At 52.0% G+C, this 23,142-nt stretch overlaps 1 protein-coding gene across 1 annotated transcript in view; it reads right to left on the bottom strand.

Annotated features, from left to right (window-relative positions):
* PEBP4 (phosphatidylethanolamine binding protein 4) overlaps nucleotides 1-23,142 on the bottom strand; it is a 235,234-nt gene that overhangs the window by 192,062 nt on the left and 20,030 nt on the right. Inside the window, exons 2-3 of the mRNA XM_036855696.1 lie at nucleotides 15,885-16,021; nucleotides 11,822-11,948 (exon numbers count right to left, since the gene is read on the bottom strand). Coding sequence (XP_036711591.1) covers nucleotides 11,822-11,948; nucleotides 15,885-16,021 — 264 coding nt within the window. The remainder of the gene's footprint in view (nucleotides 1-11,821; nucleotides 11,949-15,884; nucleotides 16,022-23,142) is intronic.

Raw genomic sequence — 23,142 nt, 5'->3', positions numbered from 1 at the left:
GTTCTAGTGCTTGGGATACATCAGCAAATAAACCAAAGATTCTTGCCCTCATGGAGCTTATATCCCAGCTGTGGGGTAGAGGCAGGAATAGGCAAAACAAACACATAAACATAATAACTAAAGAAACTGTGTGTAGCTTAGAAGGTGATAAATATGATGGAAAGAAGTAGAGAGGGATAAGGAGGCTCAGGGGTGCCAGGGGTTGGGAAGGGCTCCTTGAGAAGATGACATTTAAGCAGAGCCGGAAGGAGGTGAGGATGTGTACCATGGCTATGTGAGGGGGAGGACAGACTCCGGCAGAGGGAACCACTGTGCAGAGGCCCTCAAGCATAGCTGGTGTGGTCAAGAAGCAGACGGGAGGGGCTTCCCTGGTGGCGCAGTGGTTAAGAACCCGCCTGCCAAGGCAGGGGACACGGGTTCGAGCCCTGGTCCAGGAAGATCCCACATGCCGCGGAGCAACTAAGCCCGCAAGCCACAACTACTGAAGCCCGCACGCTGAGAGCCCGTGCTTCGCAACAAGAGAAGCCTGCGTGCAGCAACGAAGAGTAGTCCCTGCTCGCCGCAACTAGAGAAAGCCTGCGCGCAGCAATGAAGACCCAACGCAGCCAAAAATAAATAAATAAAAAAATAAATTCATTTAAAAAAAAATAAAAAGCAGATGGGATGCCAGGAGGCCTGGAGCCAGTGAGCAAAGCAAAAATGACAGGATCGAGGTCAGAGGGGTGACAAGGGGCCAGGTCATATGGGGGTCTTGTAAGCCACTGTGAGCTCTTTGGCTCTCACTCTGGTGACCTGAGGAGAAATGGAAGGATTTTGAGCAGAGGAGTGAACTGATCTGAAGTGGAGATGTAAAGGCTCGCTCTGGCTGCCCTGTTGGGGGTACGCTGGGCGTTTGGGGCAGGTGTGGTGGGTTGGAGAACAGTTACGAGGCTGTTGCAATAATCCAGGTAGAAGGAGGTGGCTCTGGCCAGGGTGTAAACAATGGAGGAGAGAAGTGGTCAGCGACCGGATAGATTCTGAAAGCGAAGACAAGAGAGTTCCCTGGTGGGTTGGATGTATGGTGGGAGAGAGGGTGGAGACTGGGCACTGGGGTTGGACATGTTGCCTGTGAGCATCCATCAGTCACCCCAGTGGCCATGTGAGTAGGACAGCATACAGATGACATTTACAGCCGTGACACTGGATGAGACCACCGAGGGGGAAAGTGTAGGTAAAGATGACAAGAAGACCAAACCCTGAGGCCTGGGGTATCCTGCATGGAGAGGCTGGCAGGAGGAGGAGAACCCAGCAGAGGGGACCAAGAAGTGAAGAGCTAGAAACAGAGAAGGCAGATCTGGAGTGTGGGTCCCAGAAGCCACGTCTAGGAGGAGGAGGAGACCAGCCAGACCAAATGCTGCTGATGGGCCAAGAAAATTTAGGACTGGGGCTTCCCTGGTGGCACAGTAGTGAAGAATCTGCCTGCCAATGCAGGGGACACGGGTTTGAGCCCTGGCCCGGGAAGATCCTACATGCCGTGGAGCAACTAAGTCCGTGCGCCACAACTACTGAGCCTGCGATCTAGAGCCCGCGAGCCACAACTACCGAAGCCCGTGTGCCTAGAGCCCGTGCTCTGCCACAAGAGAAGCCACCGCAATGAGAAGCCCGCGCACCGCAACGAAGAGTAGCCCCCTTTCGCCGCAACTAGAGAAAGTCCACGTGCAGCAATGAAGACCCAACACAGCCAAAAATAAATAAATAAATAAATAAATAAATTTGTTTTTTTAAAAAAGGGAAGTTTAGGATTGATGACTGATCGCTCATCTTACCAGAAATGGATCTTATACCCATTTTAAGGTGAGGAAAGGGAATCTCAGAGAGAAGAAGTAACTTGCTCAAGGTCATGGCGTTATGAGCAATCAACTAGGATGTAAGACAAGGTCTGGGCAAAGCCAGAGCCCTGGATGCTTCTCATACCAGCCCTCGGGCTCCAAGCGTCTGTGAACCAAGGAGTCAGCTCCCACACCCCGCAGCTCCCAGTGCCGCCAGACTCTTCCTACTCTGCAGGTCAAGTCCGCAGGCAAGCAAGACGGGATGAACAGAGGGCCACTAACACAATTTAAAACAACTTTTTACTACCAGGTGGGATGTGAGGGGCATTCTCTGTGTGCAGGTCTGCCTCTGCCCTCCTCCTTGCCTTCTAACCAGCTGTTTCACCCACCTCAGTAGGGGCCTGGCCCCTGAGGGCATTTCAAGTTCATGGCCCCTGGGGTAAGGAATTCCAGTCCAGGCATATTTGTATTTGAATAGAAGGGCATTTCCACAGCCAGCTGGCAAAGGAGAGGTGAGCAAGGGGTGCAGAGGCGTGCACACTCAACCCAAGTCAGGGACCCTCTGTTTCTCCATTACCAGGCAGGTCTCCACCGTCCCACAGCCCTGGCCATTGCCTGCCTGTGCCTGAGACCCTGGCCACCCAGCCCGCTCACCCCGACGGGGTAGGATGACGGTTGCCTATCTCCCCCTGGTGTCGGCTCTTGCAATTGCAGCTCCAGAAGGTAGAGGAGGCCATCGCCTTCCAACCAGCTGGGCCTGGAGAGCCACGCCTACCAGCCAGGCCTGGCCCTGCTCCCTCCTGGCCCTCTGGGCGTCGCCTGCCCCTAAGGGCGCGTCAAGGATCTCTGCATTCCCGACGTGGCCGGCAGAACTCAGGCCTGGGAATTAGAACGTCCGATGGATTCTCCTGACCTTACCTTGGATTCGTGGCACAGACCTGCAGGTGGGGAGGAAACAGGCCCTGATTTGTTCACACTTCTGCACGCACCCCCCCAATCTGTCCCTTTGCTAAGTCACTTGACATTGCTGGGTCTCCATCAGCCCATGAGGGCTGATGAACAAGAGGAACTCCACAACCCACTTCTTCCCTGTGTTGGTTTAGGAACTGGCTTCTTCCTGGACCTGGAGCCTGGTGGCAGTCGGGAAACAGCTCAGGCCATTTGGGGTGCACTGCAGGTTGCCCTGTACCGCTTAGGTGGCGGTGCTGTGGTATGGTCAGGGCACGAGCTTTGGAACCCACGCAGACCTGGGTTAAAATCTTAACCCTGCTGCTCATGAGCTGTGGAATCTTTCTGTGCCTCAGTTTCCTGACCTGTAAAATGAAGGTAATCACCCCCACTGTGCTGGTAGTTGTAAGGTTTTAGTGCGATAATGTCCATAAAGCACTTAGCACAGAGTCTGGCTGCGTGGAAGACGGTCAGTAAATGTCACCACGGACTATATACTCGGGACCATCGGGATGGAGGGGGCATGGGAAAGAGCACGGTATAGGGGCCAGAGCATCCGAGCTCTGGTCTCATCACTTAACATCTCTGTGTGTTAGAGCAAACCGATGTCCACAAGGTTGTGATGATACTCAAATGAGGCCTCGGGCTCCCCATCATGGGCGGAGACCCCTGCCTGGCCCACCTCTCAGGACTGATCAGAGATAAGGACCGTCAGGACAGGGAAGGGGCTTTGAAAGTTGTAACACATTCTTGTTACTGAGAGACAACCCTGCCCCTGGCACCCTGCACTTAGCTCCACATTGGAGCACGAATCTCATGCCCAGGGAGTTGCCTATTTTCTTGCCTGTCTCTCAAGCATACAAAGGTCTCTGCCCGCAGGGAGTTTACCTTGTAGCTGGAGAGACAGACAAGAAAACAAGTGGTGAGAACGCTGAAATTGACACCACGGGCAGGCGTAGGTGGGTTCTGTCCACTCCTAAGTGTCCAGTGAAGAAAAGCAGAATTCCCAGGAGGGAAGTTAAGCCACAGGACAACTGGCCACTGGCTTGGGGAAAGATAGACAGTGTTACCAAACCTTGCACGGTGAAGAAAGTGCTAGAACTGGAGCCCCGGGTGGTAGCCTAGGCTATTAATCCAAAAAGCCTACATACTGTGTGATTCCAACTATATGACATTCTGGAATAGGCAGACAATAAAAAGATCAGTGGTTACCAGGGGTTAGGGAAGAGGGTGGGATGAAAAGGCAGAGCACGGGGGATTTTTAGGGCAGTGAAAACACTCTGTATGATGCTGTAATGGTGGATAGTTGTTATTATACATTTGTCCAACCCATAGAATGTCCAATACCAAGAATGAACCCTAATGTAAACTATGGACGTTGGGTGATTATGACGTATCAGTGTAGGTTCATCAGTTGTAACAAAGGTACCACTCTGATGGGGGATGTTGATAGTAGGCGAGGCTTTCTGGGGGAAGTCTCTGTACTTTCCACTCACTTTTGCTGTGAACCTAAAACTGCTCTGAAAAATAAAGTATTAAAAATGACATAGACATATAATTTCTCCTGAGCTGTTGTTTCTGCATCTGTAAAGCAGAGACACCCATGCTCACTCTGCCGGTCCCATGTGGTCATGGTTAGGGGCCAGATGGGCTCTAAAAAAGAACTGTGTGCTGGCGGGGCGTCAGGAGTTCCCTGGTGATGGAGAGAGACCCTCAAAGTCCAGAAGGCATGACAACTGCCCCGCCGGCCCCCAGCCCCTACCCCAGCCCTTGGCCCCAGGAAGGCTCAGACTGCAGTGGGTACCTTGTCCCAGCAGCTGCTCCGCCAGCAGAGGCCCTCCCCACCTCCTCCTCCCCCCCCTCACCCCCAAGTCTGCAAGTGTTAACAAACAATAAAGGACATTATTACTCATTTAAAATTCCTCACAGGCTTTCCCTGAACTCCTCTTTAAGCCACCTCCCTCTCTCCAGCGAGAGGAGGCAAGAAGTCGCTGCAGCGTTCAAAGTTCAAGTGTTTGTCCCTCTAAACGGCTCCAACCGAGGCCGGGCAGCTATTTAAATTCCAAGAAGCCTCTGCTCACTTTCCCAGCAGACCGCCGGGGACAGACCCCAATCATACGGCAACCCCCGCTCCACCCCTCCAAGACACACACTGGCTGAATGACCTCTTTTCTTTAAACCAGGATGCAAACCTACTGGACTTGCCTTTCAGGCCCCATCTGCCCCCTCGGTGGAACAGCCCACAAAGTTTTTTCAAAGAAACATTATTTGATCTGAAAAACATCTGGAACCCATTTCCCCAGCACTTGACTGGAAGCTCTCAGCCGACATCACTGAACAATTACTGAACAAACGCCCTTTTTGCCTGTGCTCTGAGGAACATCCCTGCGGACTGGGAACAGGGGGCTTTATTGAAAGGTCTGACCAGAGGTTCTGTAAACCCTGGAGCAGAGGGTATAACGACAGGAAAGGTGGCGGGGGATACAGAGGACTGGAACTGAACATCAAGGCCAGGAAGCTCCCTAACGAAGGCACCCGGGAGCAAAACATTAGCCACACAAGCGCTTCTCCCGTCATCCTCTTAACAATGACGGGGACTCGCATTCTCACCGTTACGGGATGCCCTTCGTGGGCAGGGCTGGGATTTGTTTTTGTGTGTGTCCCTGGCTCCTGTGACAGTGTCTGGTAGAGGGACAGGATCTGCTCCAGGGAATGGATACATGCATGACACCCCAAGTCTGGACATCAGGGCCAGTTCTCCAGGAGTTGGGGTAAATTTGAGAGGCAACATTTCGAAGGTGAAAGAGCAGCAAAACTGGAAGGCAGGAAGCCTGCCATCTAGGGCTGGTTCTTCCACTCCCCAGCTTTGGTGAGCGTGACCTTGACCTTGGGCAGCTTCCCCCATCCTGTAGTTGTGGGGATAATCCCTACTTTGCCTAGCTCCCAACGTTGCTAGGAGGAGTGTGTGAAATCCTGCATGGGAAGTTTCTCTACGGCCTCAAAATCTGACTGCAAAGGCTGGAGATGGTGATAAGCATCGCTCCTCTTTCACCTGGTCCTGTTGCGGCTGGAGGTGCCCCCATTACAGATGGTGGAGTGGCCCGGGCTGGGGTGGGACACAGCTGAGTGATTTTAGCAGCCTTTGACCGAGGAGGAAGGTTAAAATGACATGTGAGCAGGCCCTCTTCCACGCATGCGTCCTTGCCTGGGTGCAGGGTGCTCTCCTCACCTGCCTTCCCAGGCCTGGCTCCACCTGTCAGCCCCCCTCTCTGGTACCACCTCACCGGCTCCTTCCAGAGCCTCCAGAAGCCCAAACCCTTCTTCTGTGTCTTTTACCCTTCAGACTACAAAGCAGTCTCTTATCCTATGACAACCTATACCGTTTATTACGCTCCTGTCGACTGCCAGGCACTGGGTTACAGTTATACCTCATTAATTCTTCCCTAAAGCCTCACTAGTACATTGGTGAACCCCTGCCAGTAAACTCCTTACCCTGTCCTGACTTTACCTTTTCCCCAGGTTCACTGTTCTGAAACTCCTCTCCCCCTCCTCGCTCCAGAGCAGCGCCAGGGAATTTGGCAAATCCCACGGCTCTTCCCCAGCCCAGCCCTGCAGTAGCCTCTCCCTTGCCTCTCTGACCTGACCTCTGTGGGCTGGACGATTCTGGCCGCTCCGTATCTTCTCCCCAAGGAGCCTGGCTACCTTGAAGAATCCACCCCCCAACCCCCACCCGTGGATGCCAAAGCTAGGCCTCCAGCCTTGCCTTTTCTTCCCAGCATCAGACTGTTGATCCGCGTACTGGGTGCACGTAGGGGCCTCAGGTTCAGTGACGCAAAGCTGCTGCCGCTGCCCGTGGTCCCTGTAGATCCAGGCCTTCTCCTGTGTCCCTTGCTTGGGGACAGCACCAGCATTAGGCACAGTGCCCAATCACACCCTTCGTCCCGATTATTCACAGCACCTCCCCGTTCACTCTCAAAAACGTCTTGTTTCAGTGGATGAATTACATGCTCAGCTTAACCCTTAGCCACCCACCTGCCTGTCGCAGAAACCCAAGGGTCATCCCAGCTCTCTCCTTCCCTGCAATCCCCGTTCCTCCACAGTCACCAAGCTCCATGGATTCGACCTCCTTTACACCCTCAAGCTCAGGCCCCGGTCCATGCCATCACCCTTCTGTTTCAGCAGGTGCTCTCCCTGACTCCAGCCTCACCTTTCTCCATCCTCCCACCTGCACCTCAGTGACCTACCCAAGTGACCTTCCTGAATTGCTAATCCGATCATGTCCACCAGCCTAAAAATCGAACGGTGACCCCGCCTCCCCAGTCTGGCTTCACAGTAAAATTCAGACTCCCCACCAGGGCCCACGAAGCAGCATCTGTGGCCCCTCAGAGCGTGGTCCTGCCCTCTCTGGAGCCTCATCCCACACCTGGCCACCCCGGCTCCCCTGTCTATCCCCTGCCTAGTCACCAGCACAGGTCAGCTTGGGGTCACCCCCTCCTGGAGGCCGCTCCTGGCCCTCGGGGTACCTGAGGTGCCTGTCCTGAAGCACTGACACCGCGTCCCTGCTATCTGTCCACCTGTCTGTCTCCCCACCTTAGACTTGGGAGCTCCGTGACGGCGCCCTTTACCTTTGAATCTCCAGCACTGAGAGGGTGCCCGTGTGTTCCATCAGTATTTGTTAGGGAATCATTTCATATCCCCGGCACCAAACGGCGTGCCGGCGGCTGTCCCGGGAGCACATGCACTTAGCTGCCCCTGCACGCGTGCACACTCCGTCTCGGCATCTTTTCCCGAACGAGCCGGGTGGGCCTGCCTCACCCATCAGGGGCTGCTCTGACCAGAACCACCCTGCGTGTTGGCACCCCGTGTCCTGCCTCTGCTAATGACTTCATGACGGCAGCAGCTCCCATGTTTCCGCTCTACGTGTAAAAAGAAGGATGGGAGGCGGGCCGGGGAGCTCCGAGGTCTCTTTCATTGAGGAGCGTCTGTGACTCTACCACACGTGGACGTCTCCAGATTTCCAGGGCTCTATAAGATTTGTGCCCAAACTTGTGTCTTTACCTGGGGCCGACAAGGGCAGGGAGGTGGTCCCCAAAAGGCAGCCACACAGATGCTGCAGGCCCAGGGTGACGTGGGGACGTGCCTGCCCAGCCTGGGAGGAGGACACTCAGGGTCACCAGCTTTCTGGGGAGGAGAATAGGGCTGAGCTGAGTCTGACTGGAAAGCCGAGGGACCGCAGGAAGGACAGCTGTGGTCTGCGTTCCTTCCTTCTAATGCAATGCACGTCCCCCACGTAACAGCAATTTCTTCCCTTCAAAAGGATTCCAGCGGGTTAAATTCAAGGTGAAGAATAAACCCCAGTCAAGAAGCTTCTCGGGGGCCTTTCAGTCTTCACTGGCTTGAGAAGAGATGCGTTTTGAGATGTTTGCCTGTTAATGTTTGTCACAGCACCAGGGGAGAAAAGCTTCTTCTTACCTCAGCACCTCTCTCAGCTTTCAGCGGCTGTCGGCACCAGGACCATCCACATTTTCCTGCACTACTTTGCCTTCTCGGGAGCCCAGCTGACTTCCCCTTCTCTCCCTGCTTCCTCCTACCCACCCCAGCCCCCATCCACCCAGGCGGAGGAGAGACTAGTGCTGACCCGGCGTTCTGCAGAGGCGCCAGGACACCCGGCAGCTTAAAGTGCAAACCACTGGGCTCACACACCTCAGAGCTCCCGCTCCAGAAGGTGTCCGTCCACCTGCCATTCATGCACTCCTTCATTCATTCATTCGGCCACCTGGCCACCCAGTCAGCCAACATGGGGTCTACGATGCTGGTAGACCCATGTGGGTGGTTCAAAGAAATACAACACGTGGTCTTGCTTTCCTAGAGCTTATAAACTGGTTGACGCTATGGGAGATATGAATAAGCAACCACAATACAAGACAGAGGCAAGTAAACACTGGGTTTGGAGGGTAGGGGAAAAATGCTCGGAGAAAGAAGGGACCTGACCGAGATGGGGGTGGGACCCAGAGGGAGGCAGTCAGGGAAGGCTTCTTGGAGGAGAAAGCATCTTGGTAGGGGCAGGGTGTCCCAGAGTACAGGGTCCAAGTCTGGGGAAGTGGCCTGAGCAATGGTGTGCAGGCAGGAAGACCCCTGCTGGGCACAGAGACGCTGTCCCCTGACCTCTGGGCCCTCCTTCCAGGGCTTCAGGACTTGCTTGGTGGGGGGTGGGGGCTCCCTGAGCATGTCCACTGGCAGCTGCTGCTTTGGTGGCATTGCTTTAATCCCCTTTGAAGCAAGGCACTGTCCCCACATAGCCAGTCACCAACCTCTTGCTTTTTCCATCAGGCTCCGGCCCAGAGGAAATGCCTTCATTTTCTTCTCTGTTACTAAGGACTCAGGCTCCCCCACCCCCACTTTTGAGGGACCCTGTACCTTCTCTTGTTTTTCCTACTCAACATCCTTTCCCCCTTCTGATAACCTGCACCTTGATTCTCCTTTGGGGGAACCATCCTCTTCTGCATTCAGCCCTTGTAGATTAAGTGGGGCTGCCCAGCATCACTGTTTGGGTCAGGGATGGTCATGTAATCCAAACAGGACAAGTCTTGGGACTTTTAATGGTTGGATGGGGTCAATCTATTGCCAGTGGGTTAATAAACTAGTAAAACATAACTCTGAAGATGATGAGGTCATCTTTGGCACCACAAGGAAAGAGTCTATTTACATAAAAAACAAGCACAGAACAAAGTAGAGAAAAGGGACAGATAGGTTCCTGGTGATGTAGTTTGAGTGCCTGGATCCAGCCATGCCTGAAGTAGTCCCTGGAGTTTTCAGTTTGTGAACCAGTAATACCTTCCCTCTTTTTTGGCACAAACCAGTTTGAGTTGATTTTTGTCACTTGCTACTAACAGTCTTGACTAAAGAAATCCTTAACCTGATGAGCACATTAAATGAAATGACACATCAATAGTCTCCAACATAAAGTAAGTACCACACGATAAATGGAAGCTTTTGATACTCTAGTTGAACCTGCCTTCTCAGAGGGCAAATTTCCATAAACTTTAGTTCTATAGCAGTAGAATACTACTTTTTCTTTCTTTCTTTCCACCCCTCTGACCAAGCGGTCCTTTGTGAAATCTCTGCCCTCCTTGGATTTCTTAAACTTAGCTCTGCATCCTTCATAAATCTCCAGGTTTTCTCCCCTGCCCCACCTCTGAGCTGAGACAGGATAGGAGATTTCAGGATCTGAAGGGGGTGATATCTTCTCTGCGTTTTGTGTCCATACCCCAGGACAATCAGTACCAACTAGACTAGATCAAATGCAAAAGCTTCCCAAACTGGCTTTAAACTTGTCCCTCCTAAGGGCACCAGGTACTCAGGAAAGTCCACACTGCCATCTAGTGGACATCTGTAGCAATATCACGGGGGATGGAGCTCTTGGCTTAGACTCCCTCCTGGGACAGTCACTGGACTGTGAAAGTATTTGGTCCAAACTCCTCACTCCTTAAGAACAAGTGAATTAAGGGTGAAGGCGAGAGTCTTGTCCCATGGGACAGCATTATACTCTTCCCTGGAGGACTAGGCTCCTGCCCTGCTCCTGTCCTGAGTTACAATCACCGAGGCTGACGTTTCCTCCGCTTTTCCTGCCTGTCCCGCGGTGTGACCCAGCCCAAGGGTTTCCAGTGGGGAGGGCTGACGTGTGCGTGTGTGCACGTGCACGCGTGTGCATGTGTGCCAGGCTTGGGAGGATTGAGGGAGAGGACACCCAGAAGGCCTCTTCATGACTTGCTTGCTTAGCCTCCCAGAGGAAAGGATGTTTGTCACGGTTACAAACACAATAGCCTGTCAAAGCGTCATGTCCTCAGCCTCATCAATTGAGACATATCACCACTTAACTTGTTCCCTGATAGTGAAAGGCAGTTAAAGAAAGAAAGATCTCAGGAATTCCCTGGCAGTCCAGAGGTTAGGACTCAGCACTCTCACTGCTGGGGCCCCGGGTTTGATCCCTGGTCGGAGAACCAAGATCCCGCAAGCCCTGAGGTGCTGCCAGAGAAAAAAAAAAAAGAAAGAAAGAAAGAAAAATCTGCCCCTCTGCTTCCTAGTAGTCTGTGCAGCTGCCCACCCTAGGACCTGTTATCTAGTTACACCTGTGTTGACAGCCCCCAGGCTGGACCGACAGAAGGGAGGAGCCCTCTGTGGACTCTCCCTGCCACGATGAACAGAGAGGACCAGAAGGCTGGCCGCAGTGTGCACGTGGTCACGTCCCGAATATGACCCTTCTGTCTCCATGCATTCGTGGCCCGAGTCCTGGACGCATCACGGTCCTTGTGCCTAGGTTGACACTGGCACCTCTGACTACAACCCGCAGACAAAGCAAGGCTCGCCCTCCACCCCTGACACTTTGGGGGCTCAGCCTAGGGTCACGGAAGAAAGAAACATCGACCAGGACGCTGGAGCAGCTTCCCCAGCAGCTGCAGCCCCATTTCCCACTCCCCAGCGCCCTTCCCCAGGTTTACCACATCCCCAAGCCAAGGGAAGCTTCCAGAACAAGATGGTACCAATCATTTCCCAGCAAAAGGAACAGTTATTTACAATTCTTAAAATGTTTCTATTTTTTATGTCCTACAACTCGGGGCAAACTTCTGAGCGACTGTCATATTGCGATTCCCAAGAGTCAAGGGCACCGACCTCTGCTTGCTTAGCCTACATCCAGATCACTCTGAAAGCCCAGCCACTCTGCGCCTTGAGAAACAACTCCGCACAAGCCCCTCTCTCCTCCTTTTCTCTGCCGACTCCAAAGCACACCCTGGCTGGTCGCCAGATTGACTGAGGGGGAGGGGCCCAGGCAGAGCGGCCCCTGAGCCCCGCCAAAGCTCCCAGCCCGCAGCCCTCCTACCCACCCCAACCTCCTCCAAGGCGGCGGGGCTGCTCTAAAGAAGGCACGTGTTTATGGCAACGGCCATCTGGTACCACCAAAGCCAACCCAGCTGGCTCTGCACGTGGCTTCACGTCACCCAGATGAGCAAACCCATAGGGAACCCTAGACCCATGACCCTCCCACCCAGCCAGGCTGGCTCACTCACGTCCAAGGCCCCAGGGAACTTGACGATCGGCTCGGTCCAGTAGGTGATCTTCTGTCTGTAGTTGTTGCATTCCGGGACAACCATGCAGCCGAGGTTCCCCAACTCTGGGTAGGAAACCTTAAGGCCCCTATGGAGAGAGGGAGGTGGTTGGCCCATGTCAGGATCTTAGGGGAGCCCAGGGTGCGTAAGGCTTCAGTCTGACCCGCGTAGCCTAAGAGTTACTTGACCACTTGAGCCTCAGTTTCTCTACCTGTAAAATGGGGACACTAATAATACCTATCTGTAGGGTCGGTAAGAGGAGTAAAATGGTGATTGGTGTTTACAACAGAGCCTGGCAGGTCATCAGGGGTCAGAAAGTATTCATTACTGTCAGTGTTTACTTCTCAAAAAATATATACATCCAGAGGCAAACCTGGTGAGTGTCTTTAAAGTAGGACTGGGCGTATAAGAACAATATATTCACATTGCTTTTCTGGAATGTTCTTTTTACATAAAGAAAGGTTTAGCAAGTTAGCACAGACTTCTCTGGCCCCTAAATAATCAAGACCCTCTCCATACCTGCAAATCCCACCAGTAATTAAATAACCCACTTCTTTGGGTGATGCATTGCCGCTACCCTAGGCTCTCAATCTGCCATTCACTGTGGTTTCAAAATGCAAATATCTCTCAGGGAGTAAAACATCTAGTCACTAAGTCCGTGGTGTGCATCCATTTCTCTACTTTCTCCCTGGGAAGCCCTGAACTGCACAAGTGCCCTGAGAACCGGGCTTGCCGTGCAGGCTGATCCCACACCTTCACCAGGGTTAGACTTAAGGGCTCACTTGTATTTGAAACTCAGGGATGGAAGCCAGGCTTTCAAATAGATACAGGAAAAACATCTCTGTGTCAACTTTTTTTTTTTTTTGCTTGCCCTTCTTCCCTATCCTACTGTCACTTTTTATCACCAAGGCCTGGGGTCATTTGATTAAGATGATTCACTCAGCCTTTCCAAAAGCCCAGCATGGCAGACCAGCTCCACAGTGGCCAGTGGTCACCCAGAGCTGGCCACATTTCCTGCTGGGGGTGATGCCTGAAGGGGACCCCTGAGAATGTCACTGGGGGAGTAGATCTGGAGGGGAGCTCCCGAGGTCAGGACCCGGGAGAAGTACAGGGATCACTTCCTGCTGGAGAGTCCCACATTCCGCCTCCCACCACCCCACCCCTTCCAGTGGATCCTGAGGTCCTGCCTTGGGCAGAGGTATCCCGAGTCTGCAGACCTGGCAGACACAGGATGCTTCCTCAGACCGGCACCCCCAAGGCCAGGACTCAGGCCCCTTGAAGCAGGACTATTCACTGAAGCAAGTTTAACTCCTTGCAAGTTTACAGTAGTGCCTTTCCAATGGCATAGTTTTAATAGCTTTTAAAGGAGTTTTAGAGGATGGGTTTTCATTTCTCATCACGGCAGCATTTTACGGACTTTTTGGTTTGTTTCTGCCACAACTCCCTGCCACTGCAGCTATCGAGATCCGAGGCTGAGAGAGGGGACCCTCTACTGGCAGAGAGATGGAGATTCAGCCCACAGCCCGGAACTGGAAGAGGCAAGGGGTGGGGAGGAGGGAAACTGAGGACCAGAGGGGCCTTCCCCAGGGAACAAAAGAGCCTCCTCTTTTTATCCCAGTAGAACTGCTGCAAATGTTAAAACAGTTAAGCAAAATCACCAAGTTGACATTTGGTGAGTGGGCCTAAAGCCCCAGAGAGTGCCTTGATAGGGTACATGCCAGGGGACCAGGAGTGAGGTCTGTCCCCCCAGGCCCCCGTCATACCCACGGAGCGCTGCCTGCCCAGGGATGGAAGCCCACATGTTGCCTGCAAGTCACATCCTTCAGATGAGACTGCAGCCCCAGCCAACAGCTGGACCGCAGCCTCCTGAGAGCCTGGGCCAGAGGTGCCCAGCTGGGCCATGTGCAGAGAAACTGAGGTGATAAACGTGTGCTGCTGCTAGGTTTGGGGTACTGTGCTGTAGGCAATAGAGAAGGGCTGCATAGCCTTGTCTGCACTTCCTTGGATGTCACTTGTCTGCACTTCCCTGTGACTGGATGGTCACAGAAGTCCCTTCAGCATTGTAAGAACCAGATCAGGTATGAAAAAGGCTCCGAATCCCAGCTGCCCAAAAGCGAGGGAGTCCAAAAGGCCCACGGAGGGAAGGCAGCCTTCACAGAGGCACCTGAGGGCTCGGGGGGCACCCCACCCTCTGCTGCATGGTTCTCAGTGTGGGTCTGTCTCCAACTGACTCTTCTCGAAGGTGGGGACCCAGAACAAAGAGTCCCCAGAGAGCTCTCTCACCCCTTCCACTCTGTGGGAAACAGCAAGAAGATGGCCGTCTATGAGTCAGGAAGCAGGTTCTCACCAGACACAGAATCTGCTGGTACCTTGATCTTGGACTTCTCAACCTCCAGAATGTTGGGAAATAATTTTTTGTTCTTTATAAGCCACCCAGTCTGTGGCATTGTGTTACAGCAGCCCAGATAGACTAAGACAGCTCCCCTTTACTTGAGATGCTCTGGGCCCCGGAAGAAGGTCAGCAGCTAAAGGTGGGTGGGGAAAGAGCACGAGTGTAGTCACACGAGGGGGGCTGAATCCCAGCTCTGCCACTTGTCAGGTGTGTGAGCACTGTGGGCAGGTTATTTAGTCTCTGGGGATTCCTCATGTGCAAAATGGGGATGATAACACCTCCTTGGTGGGTTATGTTAACAGTGAAATAAGTCAAAGATTTAAAATCACCAGCAGAACTCCTGGCATGTACCAGGGGCCCCAGAGCTCCCGCATGCACCACAGTACACAGGCCACCAGGGTGCCAGCGTGTGGATGTCTGCAGGGCTGAGCCTGGGGCAGCTGGGCTGCCAGCTGGTCTCCTCCAGTGACCGTACACATGTGATCGTGTTCTACATGTTCCACAGTGAACATACAGAGGCGCTCTGTATGGGGCTGTGATCATAGCCCGGCCTGGCCTTGCCCTGGGCCTGCTGTCATCCCCGGCTTGCGGGGCTTGACTTGCCTGCCAGAGGGAAAGGCCTGTCCGCCCCCGGGAAGGTCGCACTCAGCAGAGCACCCAGAGCATTGGTGCCCACATGGCAGGGGCAACCGTTCCCTCCTGCCCCACACGAAACTTCACCCAGGACTGTTTCACCAGAGTTAAAAAACGTATTGATAGGAACAAAATCAGTGTCTGTCTTTTTTGGGGGGGGAAGAGGGGAATTCAACTATCTAACTTTTTAAGGGAAAACATTTTTCTTTCTAAAAGTCATGTCTGTAAGAATTCAAATGTACTCAAGGAGACAGAGTAAGAAGTGAGAGTCCTTGACCCACTCCCACTTCTGATGGCCTCAGTGGGATGCCAGTGTCCTCGGCCACCAGGCTGGCAGAGGGTGTTGGCAGCAATGTGGCCTGGGCAGACCTCAGGATGGCCCATGACTCCAGGACAACGAAGACTGGCTTTTCTGACCCACAGCGGGTGAGGAGAGAGCTGGCCTCCGATGCAGAGGGGGAGAAGCTTGCACCATTGGAAGAGACACAGCCAGCCTCCCACGCCCAGCCTCTTCTTTGAACGACGCCCAGTGGACACACTCCTGCCTGTCCTGACACTCCCGGGGCCTTGCTAGAGAAAAGCAAACAACACCTCTCACACAGGGAGGGTCCCATCACACACCGTCTGTCAAATGCCACTTTTCTTTAAAATGCCACTTTGTTGGGGGGAAGGAGCCTTCAAGGCTGTAGGGAGGGATGGTCTCTCTTGGGCTCCCAGCAGGGAGGGTGAGGCCAGCCCCACAGGGCCCCTCAGGTTTGGAGGCCCCAGGGGGAGCCGGCCAGATCCGTGTGCCCTCCCGATCCTGGAAGAACCGCCCTCTGGACGGACGGCCCGGCCCTGTCTCAAAGTCCTTTGCTGGATGTTGTCCTCCAGCCGGGTGGCCCCAGAGCTGACTCATGCTCTGCCTGCCCACAGAGGCCGCCTTGTGAGGCAGTGACCCTCGGTTCCCGGAGCCCCCCTCCCTCTGCCCTCTGGGGTCGGGGGGCCGCCCAGCCTTACGTGCAGAGGACAGCGTCGTTGTCAGGCAGGGCCTCGTACACGCACGGGTCATTGTCCCCCTTGTCTCCGGTGACCACCATCGTGAGGCCCAGGAGCAGGGCTGCCACGGCCAGCCTCATGGTCCAGCTCTCGGGCACCTGGAATGGAAGGAGCCCGTAGTGCTGCTGGCCCTCTGCAGGGGGGGCCCTTCCCACCCTGCAGCCCCCAACCCCGGGGACCCACCTGGTGGGACAGAGCCCTTTGCTCAGCAGGGAGAAAGGTAGGCGCAGCCTGGGCTCCGGCAGCTAATCCGCCACTGGACACAAGTACCTTGGGAGGCCCTGGGCCTCCTCCCAGCTGGACTCAACTGACAGTCGTGGCCGAGGCCCCTCCTCCAACAGAGCAGGGCTGTGCTGTCACTCTGTCCCGCTGCCAGGGCACAGAGCAGGCTGCAGAGCAGGAGGGTTTATACAAACCTCTTGCACGGCCCTCCTCGTCCTGCACACACACACACACCCCCAAGTTGCCCCGTGCGCGGTCAGTTGGCTGAGGGCCAGCCCGCTCCGTTGGCTTTAAGGCAAACCCTGGGAGGCTGGTGACCCCCGGCTTCGGGCTCTGGGGGTGCTGACGAGGGCCCCACCTTGCTGGGTTTCCTAGGAGCAGGAGCGAGGCTGGGCTGTGCCCCTTGCACGGCTCTGCTTCTCCCGCCCACAGCTCCTCTGCCACCTGTCTCGACAACCTCGGGGCTGTCGGATGGTGGCCGTGGTTGGACGCGGTGACCCTGTGTAGGAAGGGCCGCTGCACGAGGGGTAGGGCCGCCGGGCCCCGGGCCAGCTCCGGAGGGCCAGCTGAGGACAGAAGGGCACGTCCCGCTACACCTTGCCGTGGTGCTGAACTCAGCACTCTCCCAAAATAATAGTCCCTGGAGAAGAAGGCCAGCAGGGCTGCTCGGGAAGGGGGCCGCGTGCACAGCGCTGTGCTGGGAGGAGGGGTGCCTCGGGGCTGAGCCGCACCCCGAACCTGGGACCGCAGGGCAGCCTGCGTTCCCTAGAGAACAGGCCAGCAGGAGGCAGGAGTGTGTGGAGCTCTGACTGGATCCAGAGTGGGTGGGAGTGGGCGCGATGGGGGGAGATCAAAGACAGTTCTCCCACCTTGGGGGGATGGCGGGGGGACCGAGGACTCCTGGGTTCTGCTCTGAGCTCCTCCACAGGGCTGGAGGGCCCCATGCCTCTCCAGAACACACCACATTACCCCTTCAAAAACAAGTGACCCCATCGCCCTTGTGCTTGGCTAAGGAAGATGAGATCGTAGCTCTGCAGTCTATGCAGCTAGATCTTTAGAGAAACCGTTTTCAGCTGAACTTGCTTTCCGCTTGAATTCCTGCTTCCAGGATCCCAACTTCCAGCAAAAAGCCCTTCCTTGAGGTTACAAATGAAACACATTTCTCAATAATCAGACTCCCTGAAGTATGACTAGGGCTCCCCCATAGATCCTTCCCAAGATCTCCCCTACTGGAGAGTGTCTCCTAGCAGCCTCCCCACAAGATGGTTGTGAAAAGAAAATGAAATGAATTATGTAAGGCACTTAGTAAGGTGCCTGGCACATAGAGAATGCTCAATAATTAATGGATAGTGTAAATATTCTTCCACAGATCCATCCATCCCTTCATTCATCCCCACACAATCCATCTCACCAGCAGGTAGGAGCACCTCCTATGTGCTTAGCCCTGTGCTGGTCCCCGGGCATAGGCTGACCACGGTCCCTGTCCTCACGGAGCCCACAGGACAGCCGGAGCCAGAGGATGATGGTGCCAGAATGGTCATCCAAGGCCAAGAGACTCCTGTCTTCAAAGTGGCAGCCACTAGAGATGCCAGAACTTTCGTGGGTGCCAACAGCTCTTAGCCCCAGTGACGAATGGCTGTCGGGAGGTGGGGGCCACTCCACGGTGCAGGCTTGTTCCTGTGGAGCCCACTCTCGTCAGCAATTCCTCCCTACTCAGTGAGCACCAGGCTTTTAGTACTGAATCCTCATGATGATGATTTTCTGAGGTAGGTACTATTATGATCCCGTTTTACAGAGGGGGAGACTGAGGCACAGAGAGGTTAGCTGACCTGGGTCACACGGGTAGTAAGTGGCCGACCTGGGATTTGAACCCTCGCTGGCTGACTCCATGCTCCTTAATCATTTTGCTCTACTGCCCCCTCTTGCGGCTCTGCTGTGCCTCCACTTACTCCCCCTCTATGCCCTTTGTTCTTGGAATAAAGCCCCGAATCCTCCAGGCGTCCCACAATGCCCTGCAAGCTCTGGCTCTTCCTGCCTCTCTAGCCACGTCTCTCTACTCTCCGCCTGTCCCCAAACTCTTTCCTGCCCCAGGGCCTTCCTATGCTCCGCCCTCACTTCCCAGTCCCTCCTGGGGGATCCCGAAGTGTCATTTCTTCAGAGAAACTTGCTCTGACGCCGAGACTCCATTAGATTCCCGTTATGCAGAATCAGAGCAATTTACTCCTTTTCTTATTGTTCTTATATGTTTGTAAAATAGTTTTGTAGTTATTTACTTAGTGATTTGCTTATAGTCTCCCCACCCCCCAGCCTACAAGCTTCTCAGAGGCAGTACCTAGTCTGTGTCTCGCTTTCCCTGGTGGGCCTAGATGCTAAGTAAATTCTTGTTTGAACGCATGACAAACTTTCCACTTCTGTTTCTGATCGTCCTTATTTCACTTAATAGCTCCTAACTCTCTATAAATATCAGAAGGAAGCTGACCACTCAGGTTGGCCTCGGGCCCTGGATCCCTTTTGCTTATTTATCTAACTTTCTTTGGCTTGTTTTTGTATGGGGAGATCTGACAGAATGCAGTGGTTCTTGGTGTTTTTGAATCTGATCCTTTCCTTGGGGAGTCACAGGACTTGGCTTTGAACTCAGAGTCCAAGATTGGGGAGCCGCATTCAAGCCTGGGGAGCACAGCTCCCCATTTCCATCACCAGCCTGTCTTGCTCAATTGCTTCACTCTAGAGGCACCATCTCCAGACCCCTCGGTGCCCACCCCTGAAGCTGCCTTCTCTTCCTTCAGGCACCTGGACTGAGACCACCTCCCAACACCATCAATAAGGCCAAATCGGTTGGCTTCCTGAGATGTCCTGGTCCCTCCAGACACCCGGATCTACTGGACCAGCGCTCCTGGAACACTTTACCCCCCTCCCATCCCTCCAGGCCTCCTGTGCCTGACACCCCCCTATCACTGCCCAAGTGTCACCTCCTTTCTCTACCCAGACACAGACTCTCATGCTTTCCCTCTCTCCTCAACCTTTCCATTTATGCCTTCTGGAATCGCTGTACTGCAGTGACCAAATTCCCCCACGTTCTTTTCTTTCATTCCTCATTTTAAAAAAATTGAAATATAATTCACATACCATAAAATTCACTCCTTTAACATGTACAATTCAGTGGGTTTTAGTAAAAAAATTACTAAAGGATGTGCAACCATCATCACTAATTCCAGAACATTTTCATCACCCTGAAGGAGCCCAAATAACTCATTAGCAGTTGCTGCCCATTCCTTCCTCCCCCAGAACCTGGGAACCACTAAATCTTTCTGTCTTTGTAGATGTGCTTATTCTGGACATTTCATATAGATGGAATTATACTATATGTGTTCTTTTGTGACTGGCTTCTTTCACTTAGCATAGTGTTTTTAAGGTCCATCATGTTGTATCATGTATCAGTACTTCATTCCTTTCTATGGCTGAATAATGTTCCTCTGTATGGATATACCACATTTTATTTATCCACTCAGTTGATAAACATTTGGGTTGTTTCAACTTTTTGGCTATTACTAATAATGCCTTTAAAAACATTTGTGTACATTTTGCTTTGTTTTGCTTGTGAACCTATATTTTCAATTCTCTTGGGTTATGCCTAGGAGTAGAGTTGTTGGGTCATATGATAATTCCATGTTTAATAGTTTGAGGAACTGCCAGTCTGTTTTCCAAAGTGGCAGTTACATTTTACGTTCCTACCAGCAGTGAGGGTTCTAATTTCTCCACATCCTCAGTAGTGCTTATTGTTTCTTTTTTAATTACAGCCAGCCTAGTGAGCATGAAGTGGTATTTTATGTCATTTTGATTTGCATTTTAATAATGATCAATGATGTGGAACATCTTTTCATGAGCTTTAGGCTATTTGTATATCTTCTTTAGAGAAATGTCCATTCAAATCCTTTGCCCATTTTAAAAATGGGTTGTCTTTTTATTGTGTAATATGGGTTCTTTATATATTCTGGATGTTAGACACTGATAAAAGTGTTTTGATATTTATAGCAAACACCTTTTAACCACCCCTGAGTTTATGTTAATGAGGTGACTTTTGGAAAGCACCTTAGCTGGTTGCCAGGGGAACCAACCACGTGATTAGAGGATTGGAAGTTTCAGTTCCTCCCAACCCCTCACCTCCATGGAGGAGAGAGGGGCTGGAGACTGCATCAATCACCAGTGGCCAATAATTTAATCGATCATATCTATGTTATGAAACTTCCATAAAAGCCCAAAAGGATGGGATTCAGAGAGCTTCTGGGTTGGTAAACTTGTGGAGATTTGGGGAAACTGGCACACTCAGAGAGCATGGAACCTCCACGCCCCTTCCTGCATACCCCACACTACACATCTCTTGTATCTGAGGCTGTTCCTGAGTTATATCCTTTTGTGATAAACTTGTAATCTAGTAAGTAAAATGTTTCTCTGAGTTTTGTGAGCCACTCTAGCAAATTAATTAAACCCAAGGAAGGGGTCGTTGGAACCTCTAACCTATAGCCTGTAGGTCAGAAGGCCAGGTGACAACCTGGATTTTGATTGGCACCAGAAGTTGGGGTGAAGTCTTGTAGAACTGAGCCTTTAACCTGTGAGAGCTGATGCTATCTTCAGGTAAATAGTGTCAGAATTGAGTTGAACTGTAGGATACCCAGATGGTGTCAGAGAATTGCTGGGTGTGGGGAAAAAACTCACACATTAGAACTGGTGTCAGAACTGTGGACCCTCATTGGATATTTGATTTGTAAATATTTTCTCCCATTCTGTAGGTTGTCTTTTTATTTTCTTGATAGTGTACTTTGATACAAAAATTTTTTAAATTTTGATGAAGTCCAATTTATCTATTTTTTCTTTTGTTCTCTATGCTTTTGGGGTCATATGCAACAAATCGTTGCCAAAGCCAGTGTCATGAAACTTTCCTCCTATGTTTTCTTCTAAGAGTTTTACAGTCTTGGCTCTTACATTTACATCGTTGATCCATTGACTTAATTTTTGCATCTGGTGCTAGGTAAAGTTCCAATTTCATTCTTTTGCATGTAGCTATCCAGTTGTTCCAACACCGTTTGCCGAAAGGACTTTGCTTTCCCCATTGAAACCCCTTTACCTCCACCTCCTGCCATAACCAGAGCCTCCCTGTCCCCTTGAGAAGCTGCTTCTCCATGTATCTTAGGTTTGGGAGGTAAGGTCAATGAGCACCCCCACTCCCCTTTGGTGCTTCTAGACCATGATCTCTCAGCCTTCTTGTCAAAATCTAAACTTCATGGGGCTTATTCCATCTGAAACAGTTCTAATCAGTGTCATCTGCCTTCCTACCACTCCTTGCTCACTGAAGACATTGCTACTTGGCATGGGGACTTTGTTTCCTGCTCCAAGCCTTGCTATCGACCCTGGGTGACATCTATATCTATGGGTCACCTCTTCCAACACCTCTCCCCTCCCCTCCAGACTCTCTTCCCATGGCGACTTCTTAGACACTGTCATCACTGAAACCATTCCATGCCGAAAATCTTAAATTCAAGCAGCCATTCTGATGACAACCTCTTCTCCTTCCTAGTCACTCATTTTGTTACTCCCACTGCACCTAGTCTTCCATCTCATTCTGAACATCAATCTTTTAACCACTCTCCTTTCTCCTTATCTATGCTCGTGCCCGGGTCCTGGGAACGTTCATTTCTACTATTCACTTGCCAACATCTATATTGCTACCTCCTTATCCTCATGTTGTGGCTGTTGAGTGTAACTCTAATTTTGGACCAGTCCAAGGGTCTACCTGCTCCACTCTGCACCCTTGCTGCTCCCCACTCCCACTTATCTTCTTGGTACCTTACACCTTCTACAGAGTCTGGTGCAGGGGGATGAGGAGAAACACTGTGCTAAGTGAAAGAAGCCAGTCACAAAAGACTTCATATTGTATGATTCCCTTTATATGAAATATCCAGAGTAGGAAAATATATAGGGAGAGAAAGTTGATTAGCTTAAATCTGGGGGTGGGTGGGTGGGTTAATGGGGAAGATGGGGGTGATAGCTAAAGGGTATGAAGTGTCTTTTGAGGTGATGAAAGTGTTCTAAAATGGACTGTGGTGATGGTTGCACACATCTGTAAATATACTAAAAACTGTTGAATTATACACTTTAAAAACTATTAAATTATAGACATTTAAATTATACATACATACAATTTGGTGAATTGTGTAGTATGTGAAACGTGTCTCAATAAAGCTGTTTAAAAAACAATCCAAGGGGGACTTCCCTGGGGGTCTAGTGGTAAAGAATCCACCTTACAATGCAGGGGACGTGGGTTCGATCCCTGGTCAGGGAACTAAGATCCCACATGCCGTGGGGCAACTAAGCCCACGTGCCAAAACTACTGAACTCATGCACCTCAGTGAGAGAGCCCACGTGTCACAAACTACAGAGCCCACGTGCTCTCACCCTGTGTACCACAACTACAGAGCCCACATGCCCTGGAGCCTGCGCGCCACAACTAGAGAAGAGAAAATCTGCATGCTGCAACTAGAGAGAAGCCCGCGTGCCACAAAGAAAGATCCTGCATGCCTCAATGAAGATCCCGCGTACCACAACTAAGACCTAATGCAACCAAAAATAAAATGATAAATAAATAAATAAATAAATCTTTAAAAAGAAAAATTCAGGGACTTTCCTGGTGGTCCAGTGGATAATACTCCATGATTGCAATGCAGGGGGCCTGGGTTTGATCTCTGGTCGGGGAACTAGATCCCACATGCATGCTGCAACTAAGAAGTCCGCAGGCCACACGAAGAAGTCTGCGTGCTGCAACTAAAGATTCTGCATGCCTCAACGAAGCTCCTGCATGCCACAACTAAGACCTGGAGCAACCAAAATAAACAAACAAACAAATAAATAAATAAAAACAATCCTGGTAACATAAGCAAAATGATGGACTAGGAAGCTCCAAACTCTAATTCCTCCATAGAAGCTTCAACACACACACACACAG

The sequence above is a fragment of the Balaenoptera musculus genome, chromosome 6 (genome assembly GCF_009873245.2).
Source record: "Balaenoptera musculus isolate JJ_BM4_2016_0621 chromosome 6, mBalMus1.pri.v3, whole genome shotgun sequence".
NCBI classification, from domain to species: Eukaryota; Metazoa; Chordata; class Mammalia; order Artiodactyla; family Balaenopteridae; genus Balaenoptera; species Balaenoptera musculus.
This window is presented reverse-complemented; position numbering and strand designations above follow the sequence as displayed.